Source organism: Dryobates pubescens, chromosome 22 (assembly GCF_014839835.1).
Source record: "Dryobates pubescens isolate bDryPub1 chromosome 22, bDryPub1.pri, whole genome shotgun sequence".
In the NCBI taxonomy this organism is placed as follows: domain Eukaryota; kingdom Metazoa; phylum Chordata; class Aves; order Piciformes; family Picidae; genus Dryobates; species Dryobates pubescens.
Window position 1 is genome coordinate 15092953 of NC_071633.1, and position 9908 is coordinate 15102860.

Consider the following 9908-nt stretch of genomic DNA (forward strand, 5'->3'; position numbering starts at 1 on the left):
TTCCAAGTCCTGCACATGGCTGGCTCTCGGTGCCAGCACTGTGGGCACTGGGGATGTGACAGCTGTCCCCTCCTGGCACCAAGTCCAGGCCCCTGTACTGGTGTCCCCAGGGAGGGACACATGGCTGTGGTTGCTTGGTGCTGCTTCACAACCACTCCCAAAGAGGGGATGTGGAGCCTCATGGAAAGACAGGATCTTCTCTTGGGGGGTGGGGTATCCAGACCCTGAGGTTGATTCCCCCTGATCCCTAGGGATCTCCCTGATTCCTGGAGATCCCCCAATTCCTGGAAAGCAGAACCCAGAGCCCCTTCCACCCCCCCTCAGCAGCCCCTTCCCCCCGCTTCATGCCCACAGGCAGCTCCAGCAGAGAGAGGAGCCCATCAGGGCAGCAATGTTTATTGAGGACCCCCCAAACTGCTGCCAGAAGTCCCCAGTGACACCCCAAAAAGCCCCTCCCAGGGGCAGGGTCACCACCTTACGCCGATGCTGCTCGAGCTTTGGCTTCACCGTAGCGCCGCATCCTCTCCTCCAGCTCAGGTCGGAAGTGGCGGATGAGACCCTGCAGGGAGAGCAAAGGAGATGGGTTAAGGGGGATAAGGTTGTTGGAACCCCCTCCAGATCCCACCACCAGCTCTCACCTGCACGGGCCAGGCTGCCCCATCACCCAGGGCACAGATGGTGTGGCCCTCAATCTGCTTGCTGATCTCCCACAGGGCGTCGATCTCAGCCACCTGCGCGTTGCCCTGCACGAACCGTGCCATCACCTTGTTCATCCAGTCAACACCTGGGGGGGTGGCCAAGCCGTGAGGGGACCCATGGTGTGACCACCCCCCACCCAACCACCCCCTTCCAGCCCCAAACCGTGCCCCATAGCACCCCCATCGCACCCTGCCCACAACTGGCTCCATGCTCCCCTTCCCAGCATGGGAAGCACTGCCCTACCACCACCAGTGCCAGCAAGGGGATGTGAAGCCTTATGGAAAGGCAGCATCAGAGGTATCCAGACCCTGGGGAGATGCCCCCAGTCTCTGGGCTGATCCCTGCTTCACAGACATGCCCCAGTCCATGGGCAAGTGGAATCCTGAGGTCCCCAGCAGTCTCTTCACACCATTTTATTCCCATAGCCAGCTCCAGCAGCAAGAGGAACCCACTGATGTTTACCAAGGATCCTTGATCTGCCTCCTTGACCCCCCAGAAGCTCAGCTCACAGCCCCACTGCCTGCTCACCTTCCCGGCAGGGGGTGCACTGCCCGCAGCTCTCGTGCTTGTAGAACTCGATGAGGCGAGCGATGGCTTTAACGATGTCGGTCTGGGGAGGGAGAAGAGAGTCAAGAAGGTGAGGAGGAACCCCCCCAGTGCACCGGTGGGCCCAGGGCAGGGGATCCAACGCCCCCTTACCGATTTGTCCATGACGATGACGGCGGCCGTGCCGAGCCCGCTCTGGGCCTGCACCAGGGAGTCGAAGTCCATCAGCACCGTCTCGCACACCGACTTGGGCAGCAGCGGCGTGGAGGAACCCCCGGGGATGACGGCCAGCAGGTTGTCCCAACCCCCACGGACGCCTCCTGCCAGAGAGGAAGAGGAGACAGCAGGGGGGCTGGGAGTCAGGCCCCGGCAGCGCTGTCCTGGCGCGGCTCGGCGGAGGCCGCCGGCGGTGCTCACCGGCGTGCTTCTCGATGAGCTCCTTCAGCGGCACCGACATCTCCTCCTCCACCGTGCAGGGGGTGTTGACGTGCCCGGAGATGTTGAAGAGCTTGGTGCCCGAGTTGCGCTCCCGCCCGAAGCTGGCGAACCAGGCGCCCCCCCGCCGGCAGATGGTGGGGGCCACCGACACGGTCTCCACGTTGGCCACCGTGGTGGGGCAGCCAAAGACGCCTGGGTCACAGGACGGTAGGGGTTGGAAGGGACCTCTGCAGAGCATCCCAGTCCAAACCCCCTGCCAGAGCAGGGCCATAGAATCTAAAGCAGGTCACACAGGAGAGCTCTCTGTGGCTACCTAGGCCCTGCAGCGGGGGGGTGGCTTGGGGACAACTGGGTTGGGCCTGGTCACCATCATTTTGGGGAGGCCTTCTGGTGGCCTTTCAGTACCTGAAGAGTTTGAGGAGAGAGCTGGGGACAGACTTTGGAGCAGGGCCTGTTGTGACAGGACAAAGGGTGATGGTTTGGAACTAAAAGGGAGTGATTCCGACTGGAGAGAAGGAAGAAGCTCTCTGCACGGAGGGTGGGGAGAGCCTGTCTCAGGTTGCCCACACTGGTAGGAGATGCTCCATCCCTGGAACCACTGCAGGCCAGGTTGGTTGGAGCTCTGACCAAACTGCTCTAGTTGAGGATATCCTTGGAGGTGTTCAAGAAACATGTGGACAGTGTCCCCAGTAGTCTTAGCTTGAAGGTGATTTTAAAGGTCTTTTCCAACCCAAACAATTCAATGATTCCAGGTCACTGTAGGCTGCAGGAACTCAGTCTAGATAACCTTTAAGATCCCTTCCACCCAAAATATTCAATCATGGTATGATTTTGTCCAGTTGCCATTGTAGAATCATGCAGTTGTTTGGGTTGGGAAAGCCCTCTAAGATCATCCAGTCCAACCACCAACCCAACACCATCACGGCCACTAAACCATGTCCCCAAGTTTCTCGAACACCTCCAGGGATGGTGACTACCTCCCTGGGCAGCCTGTTCCAATGCCTGACCACTCTTGCAGCAAAGACACCGTTCTTCATGTCCAACCTCAACCTGCCCTGGCACAATTTCAGGCCATTGCCTCTTGCTCTGTTGCTTGATTCTAGGGAGATCTTGTCCTGCTCTCAAGCAGCAGCTAGAAATTGAACCTCACGCCACCAAGGAGAGGGTCGTGGCCATACCCACGTCAGCAGGGAAGGGTGGCTTCAGGCGTGGCTTGCCCTGCTTGCCCTCGATGGACTCGATCAGCGCCGTCTCCTCACCACAGATGTAAGCCCCAGCTCCCCTCACCACGAAGACATCGAAGGCATACCCTGAGCCGCAGGCATCGCGCCCCAGCAGCCCGGCCTCGTACGCCTCCCGGATGGCCACCTGCAGCAGGGGGGGACAACCACATCAGAGAATGGTTTGGGTTGGAAAAGCCCTCTCAGATCATCCAGTCCAACACCACCCAGGCCATTAAACCACATCCTTGAGTGCCATGCCCACAGGTTTCTTGAACGCCTGCAGGGATGGGGACTCCACCTGCCCCCTCCCTGTGCAGCCTGTGCCAACACCTGACCGCTCTTGCAGCAAAAACATTTTTCCCCCACGTCCAACCTAAACTGGGTATTAGGAGCTCTCCACTCTGGGGGTGGGGGTGGGGCTCACCCCACGCAAACCTCGTTCTTGCTGCTCACCTGGAGGTTGGAGGCCTCGTTGTAGAACTCGCCGCGGATGTAGATGTAGGCGGCGCGGGCGCCCATGGCACGTCCGGCCACCAGGCAGCCCTCCACCAGCTTGTGGGGGTCGTGCCGCATGATCTCCCGGTCCTTGCAGGTGCCTGGCTCCCCCTCGTCCGCATTCACCACCAGGTATTTGGGCCTGGACAAGGGGGCGGTGGGTGACATCAAGGCTGCCCGCTCCCCGTTGGGATCGGGGACATGGTGGTAACGGTGCCGGTCTGGGTCTCACCTGCCGTCCGGGGGTTTGTTCATGAAGCTCCACTTGAGGCCGGTGGGGAAACCGGCTCCGCCACGGCCCCGCAGCCCCGAGGCCTTGATCTCACCAAGGATCCAGTCCACCCCTTTGAGCAGGATCTCCTTCGTCTTGTACCAGTCGCCGCGACGAAGGGCGCCCTGCAGGCTGCGGGCACGGCACAGCCGGTAGCACCGGGACGGGCCACATTGGGCCGCGTCGTACCCCACTCCCCACCCAGCCTCCCACCCCTTACCGCCACTCATGACGCCCATAGAGGTTGGTAAAGATCCGGTCTTCATCTCGCAGCGACCCGAACTGCGTCTTCTTGGGTGCTGTCTACAGGGACACACGGACTCAGCACCAGTAACGCCGGCACCCGCACGACCCTTCCCGGATCGCCTCGCCGCTCCCTCCCGGCTTCATCCCCACTCACCGAAAAGGAAGCAGCGGGCAGGCGCCGTAGCGCCAGCAGCTGTCGTGAGGCCATAGCGGGGCGGGGGCGGGCACCGGGGGCACCGGGACCACCGTCACCTTCAGGCGCCCCCACAGCGGCGCGCCAGTGGTGACGTCATCAGCGAGCGCCAGCGGCGAGGCACAGCAGAGCTGCACGGGCGATAGGGGGCAGTATGGGGGGCGTGACCCTATGACGAGGACGTATCACGGCGCAGGGGCGTGGCCACGCAGCCAGGGCGTGACCCTGTGGTGTGGGGGCGTGACTGGAGGCGTGGTCTCCTGGATGGGGCGTGGCCACTCTGGCCCCGGGCCCGCGCTGCCTCGTGCCCCGCGCCCCGGCCCGGCTCGGATATCGGGAGCTGTAATCGGAGGCCTCCGGTGCTCTTCCCTGATGCCCCCCTCGATGCCCCCCTCGATGCCCCCTGGGGCGCTTCATTCTCAACCCTCCCCCAGCGCCCCGGGGGGGCCACACCGGCTTGCCCCGCCCCAGGCCTTTTCTCCTGATGCGGGCCTACGTTAACCACCCCACCTCCAGCGGTGGCCTCGCCCTGGCGAGGGAGCACCGGACCTAGGGGATCTGGTTTCCACCCCCCGCCTGTCCCCGCTCCATCTCCCCATCCCCTGGGCTCAGCGGTGAGCAGTGGGACTGGGCGGCAGGCACCATGTTCTTCCTCTTCCGTGGGCCGCAGCGGCGGGGTACTGGCAGCCCTGTGCCCCCGGCATGCCGGGGCACCTCCCGTCCCCGTGGCCGCGGTAAATGGGGCGGCCGCCGCCTGTGCCTGACTCTGCGACGTCGGAGACAGGGGGGCTCCAGCACCCGTGGCACCTCGGGGAGCCGAGGGCGGCCAAACCATGGTGGTGTGTTCCCCATGCAGCATCAATGGGGTGCAGAGGAGACGGGACTCCAGCTGCCCCCCACTTTTGGGCAGGTAATGGGTGGGGGGGGGAGAGGGCCGGTTGTATGGTAGGGCTGGTGGGTACCAGAGTGCCCTCCATGGGGAGGCCGCGGGGCTGGGGAACAGCTGGGTGGCTTCCCACATCTGGAACAGAGCGGCCGAGCAGGGAATAATCCGGAGGATTAAGGCGTGCGGCGGGCATGCTGCCCCCCCGCCGGCTGCCCTGCATATCCCCAGATATTCCATAAAAACCTCAAATCCCCGCGCAGCCACGGCTGCTTTCACACCCCACCCCACCCCCCCCGCCTCAGGCCACGGCCCCGGTTCGCCCCGGCGGGGGGCTCTGTGCCAGCTGGCCCCCCAGGGCCAGGCATGCCCTGCAGCATTGGGGCAGCCCCCAGCCATGGGCAACTGCACCAAGACCCCTGAGCGGAGGCTCACGAAGGTAAGGCCTTCTGTGGGAGGGGTGTAGGAGGAGGGTGAGGAAGGGGGGACCCCTGGCTTAGCCCCCCTCCTGCCTCAGCGCTGATGCTTGTTGTGTCTGCAGGACGGGAAGCCACATTCTGGCCCCATAACATCCGGTAGTGGGGATGCCGAGGAGGGGGCAGAGGCAGCACAGTCCCCCCCACTGCAGAACTACTCAGTGCTGCAAGGGCTGGTGGGGCCAGCCTGCATCTTCCTGCGGCAGAGCATTGCCATCACCCAGCTGGTACGTGCCCATCCCCTCCCTGAGTGCCCGCTGCAGTGGGCACCACGCTGCCAGGGATTTAGGGCAGGATCTGTGGGGGGATCCATGGGAGAAGGATCCCTTCTTCAGCTCTTCCTGTTTTTCCCAGGACCGGGAGCTGAGGCCTGAGGAGATTGAAGGTGAGGTGCTGTGACCTTTGGTGATGGGGACGGGGGGGGGTCTTTGCCCTGGTTGGGAGGTCTCTTGGGGGGGTGACAGTGATGGGGTGCTGTTGGTGACACTGTGCTTGTCACCCCCAGAGCTGAAGCAGGCATTCCGGGAGTTCGACAAGGACCGGGATGGATACATCAGCTACAAGGACCTGGGCGAGTGCATGAGGACCATGGGCTACATGCCCACCGAGATGGAGCTCATTGAGCTGTCCCAGCAGATCAGTAGGTGGCAGAGCATGGGGGGGTGGGGGGTGGGGGGTCCCCACTGCACTCCTCCCACAGCCAGATCTGGCCTTGACCATCCCTGCCCGCCCAGTCTGGTGACAGCTTTCTCCCACAGCTGGTGGGAAAGTGGATTTTGACGATTTCGTGGAGCTGATGGGCCCCAAGATGCTGGCGGAGACGGCGGACATGATCGGCATCAAGGAGCTGCGCGACGCCTTCCGTGAGGTGAGAGGCACTGCCCAGAGAGCTGGTGGAGTCTCCATCTCTGGGGACATTCCAGACCTGCTCAGATGTGCTCGTGTCTCCTGCTCTGGATGACCCTGCCTTGGCAGGGGGTTTGGACTCGATGAGCTCCAGAGGTCCTTTCGACCCCTCCTGTTCTGTTGTGATTCTGCGCTGGGGATGTGGGGCAGGGTGTGGGGGCCAGCCCATGGGCTGAGGGTGGCCATCCACGACTGGGGGATTTGCTCTGCAGTTTGACACCAACGGGGACGGGCAGATCAGCATGGCAGAGCTGCGGGAGGCCATGCGCAAGCTGCTGGGGCAGCAGCTCAATTACCGGGAGGTGGACGAGATCCTCAAGGACGTGGATCTCAACGGTGATGGCCTGGTGGACTTTGAAGGTAGGGATCAGGGAAGGGGCTGGGAATGTCCTCAGAATATTTGGGATGTTCTCTACGTGTTCTCCTTCTGGCAGAGTTTGTGAGGATGATGTCACGCTGAGGGTGGCCAAGCCAAGCTGGGACCTGAGCCCCCGCCGTGCCTTACGAAGAGGAGGGGGACACGGAGGAGATGCCCAGCTCTAGCTGAGACCATGCCAGTGCAGCACGGTGCCCAAGCCCCGGGGTCAAGGTCCTCACTTGGTCAGTGCCAGGGATGCTCACACTCACCCTTGGCCATGCACCAACATCCAACAGCAGCATGGGACGAGGTTGGGCCCCTTTCTGGCACAGATTTGGCTGTGCTTTGGCCACTCTTGCCCTGATCTTTGCTCCTCCTGCTCCCATCCCACCTTGACCTCATCCCAAAACTCACAGACTGCTCCCTGTCCCTCCAACTACTCCTGAGCAACATTGGCTCATCTTTGCGTCCCTTAATCCCACTCCTGCACTGTAGGCCAGGCCCCCCCCTCTATGCTGGGATTCAGGGCTGACCCTCCGGTGTGACCCACCACCCAGCCCTGTGACCACCTCTGACCAACCTCAGATCCTGCTTGGTCCTGCCCAGTGCCAGTGAAGCATTTTTCCTTGGCTGCAGGGGCCCTCCTGGGTGCTCCCCAGCACTGGGGAGCCTCCTCGGGGATCCAGCACTCTGGCCAGGAGAGAAACTGGGAATGGAGTGTTACTGGACCCCATGGAGTGGGGGTGGGTGGGTCTGGACCAGTTTACTTTTTCAGTCTTTGCCCTTTTGAAATGAAAAACTCTCTGGAGGAACTCTTCAGGTGGTTTTATGTAGAGTTTAAAGAGAATTTGATCATTTTCAGTTTGTGTGTGTGTGTGTGTCCCAAGTATTCACTGGATACAATGACTGCTGTGTCCCCCCTATAGGGTACAACAACCACTATGAACCCCTTCCCCAGGTACAACAACCACCTTGTGTCCCCCCCAACTCGGTACCCCCACAATCACTGTCTGGCCTCCAACTCTGTACCACTTCATCCCCATGGCACCCCAGGCCCAGGGAGTTTCTCCCCCCTCTCCACCACCTTGCCCTTCCCACATGGAGTCACGACCCCCTCGGATCACCCCTCACCTCCCCATCCCCGGGGCCATGGTGCAGGGGGGGATCGCAGGGGCTGGTGGGGCCGGTACTGGGTAGGGCAGCAGCAAGACCCCCAACAGGGACATGAGAACCCAAATTCACCTTCTTAGCACCAGCCCTATGTTAGGAGAGGTGACACAGGGCTCGGGGCAGCCGGTACCATGGGGGGCAGCAGCGGAAGCCCCCTTCACGGCACAAGGGGGCGACAGGAGAGAGAAGGGGCGTGGTTAGAGATAAGGAGGCGGGGTCGCGGGGAAAGGGGCGGGGCTGCTGTCCAGGATTGGGTTATGTATGAGGGGCGGGGCTGGGAGAAGGGGTGGGGTATCGCCGCACGCCTCCGCGGTTAGCGGGCGGGAGGAGGTCGGCGCGCGGCGGCAGGATAACGTCAAGACGTCGGCGCGCGCAGGCGTCATCAGGGCGAGCGGCGGCGGCGGCGGTGGCCGGGGTGGGGGGGGCAGAGTCAGGGTAGGCCGCGGTGGGTCCTACGCATCGGAACCGAGCCGGAGCCGCCTCCGCGGAGCTGGGTCGGGTTCCGCGAGATTGAGCTGAGCTGAGGAGCGGAGGGAAACGTCGGTATAAGCGGCGGGGCGAGCGCGGGGGCCGCTCACCGACCCCCGCCGCGCTCCAGGGAGCCGGGAGCGGCGGGCGGCCGTCGGGGATGTCCTACAAGCCAATCGCTCCCGCTCCCGTTACCCCCGGAGCCGCTAGCGCCAGCCCCGCCCCGTCGGGGCCCGGGGCACCGCCCGCCGGTGAGCGCACCCTCCGGTAACCGTGGGAATACCGGGGAAGGGAGGGAATGGGGGTGGATACGGCCGGTAACGCTCCGTTTCCTGCAGCCACGAGTGTCCCGTCGCCCTCCGGCTCCGTCCCCGGCGCCGCAGCCCCTTTCCGGCCTCTCTTCAATGACTTCGGGCCGCCGTCCATGGGCTACGTGCAGGTGAGAAGCGGGGGTGGGGACGGCCGGTGGCGGGGCTGGCTGGGAGCGGCGGGGACAGCTCTCAGCCCGTCCGTGCCCCCCCGCACGTCCCGTCCCGTAGGCGATGAAGCCCCCCGGGGCTCAGGGTTCGCAGAGCACCTACACGGACCTGCTTTCCGTCATCGAGGAGATGGGGAAGGAGATCCGGCCCACCTACGCCGGCAGCAAGAGTGCCATGGAGCGGCTGAAACGGGGTAGGGATGGAGGGGAGGCTCGACGGACGATACACGATACACACCGGGTGACCACCGGTCTTACGTGCCCGGGGGTCTCTCCACTTTCTGCGGGACAGGGGATGGTCAGAAGGGTGATGTGGGGTGTCCCTTTGCTTCTCCCCACAGGCATCATCCACGCCCGGGCGCTGGTCAGGGAGTGCCTGGCGGAGACAGAGCGAAACGCCCGCACGTAACAGCTGCTGTCACCCGGGACCCCCGCCCCGCCCCGGGACCACCCCCCACGGTGTCCCTGCCCCGCTGGCGGCGGGGAGGGGGAGGCCACCGTGCTGCCCGCACTCTCCGCTCTTTATAAAATGCGTGTTTTTATAAATAAAAGGACATGGTTGGGATTCTGCCTGCTCCCTGCGGGGGGGTGGGGTGGTGGTGGGAGCGCTGAGGTGATCAGCAGGGTCTCGGTGGTGATGGAGGGGTCTCGAAGGAGCGCTGCCAGTGGGAGGGGGCTAGCCTCGCGGGTACAGGGGGGAAGAGCCGGGATGTGGAAAAGCTTGGAGCAGCGCCTTTGGGGGGCCGGTCTTGGAGCTGTGTTCCTGGGTCAGGAAGTGCAGAGATGAGCAAAACGCTCTTTTTAATGCTTAAAAAGGGGCGGTTTTTAATAAGCCCCCCCTTTTAGAGCTCTCGGGGGTGGCAGAGCCCGTTCCCGGGGCGGTTGGCGGGGCGGGGGGCACCGCTCAGTGCCTGCGGCCGCGTCGTGCCCGTGCAGCGGCGCTCCTCGACTTTCCGTCTTTGACGTCACGCTCCCCTGCCCCCTCCCCCCCCTCCCCTACGTCACGGTTGTCACCGTGGGAATGGGCTGTGATGTCACGAGGCGGGGGGCCGGTTCGG

The 9908-nt window shown here is 63.5% G+C and overlaps 3 protein-coding genes across 4 annotated transcripts; 2 read left to right on the plus strand and 1 right to left on the minus strand.

Moving 5' to 3' along the window:
* Window positions 1-375: 375 nt before the first annotated feature.
* Window positions 376-4220, minus strand: NDUFV1 (NADH:ubiquinone oxidoreductase core subunit V1). The gene is made up of 10 exons (XM_009899953.2): window positions 4073-4220; window positions 3893-3975; window positions 3634-3804; window positions 3360-3543; window positions 2862-3051; window positions 1663-1875; window positions 1399-1565; window positions 1228-1309; window positions 639-784; window positions 376-559 (listed from the first exon to the last, which is right to left on the minus strand). The coding sequence occupies exons 1-10, from the start codon at window positions 4124-4126 to the stop codon at window positions 476-478; spliced, it is 1374 nt and encodes a 457-aa protein (XP_009898255.2). The 5' UTR covers window positions 4127-4220; the 3' UTR covers window positions 376-475.
* A 187-nt stretch (window positions 4221-4407) lies between these two features.
* On the plus strand, window positions 4408-7038 carry CABP2 (calcium binding protein 2). Of its 2 annotated transcripts, none has more exons than XM_054171944.1 (7): window positions 4408-5021; window positions 5536-5697; window positions 5825-5855; window positions 5976-6110; window positions 6229-6338; window positions 6589-6736; window positions 6811-7038. In XM_054171944.1, the coding sequence occupies exons 1-7, from the start codon at window positions 4755-4757 to the stop codon at window positions 6834-6836; spliced, it is 879 nt and encodes a 292-aa protein (XP_054027919.1). In that variant the 5' UTR covers window positions 4408-4754; the 3' UTR covers window positions 6837-7038. The 2 variants fall into 2 exon arrangements, with proteins under 2 accessions (XP_054027919.1, XP_009898257.1); XM_009899955.2 differs by lacking the exon at window positions 4408-5021 and adding an exon at window positions 5047-5433.
* Window positions 7039-8301: 1263 nt separating this feature from the next.
* CDK2AP2 (cyclin dependent kinase 2 associated protein 2) lies at window positions 8302-9415 on the plus strand. The gene is made up of 4 exons (XM_054171955.1): window positions 8302-8623; window positions 8711-8811; window positions 8912-9044; window positions 9192-9415. Exons 1-4 carry the CDS (start codon window positions 8533-8535, stop codon window positions 9257-9259), a joined length of 393 nt encoding a protein of 130 aa, XP_054027930.1. The 5' UTR covers window positions 8302-8532; the 3' UTR covers window positions 9260-9415.
* The last annotated feature ends 493 nt before the right edge of the window (window positions 9416-9908 follow it).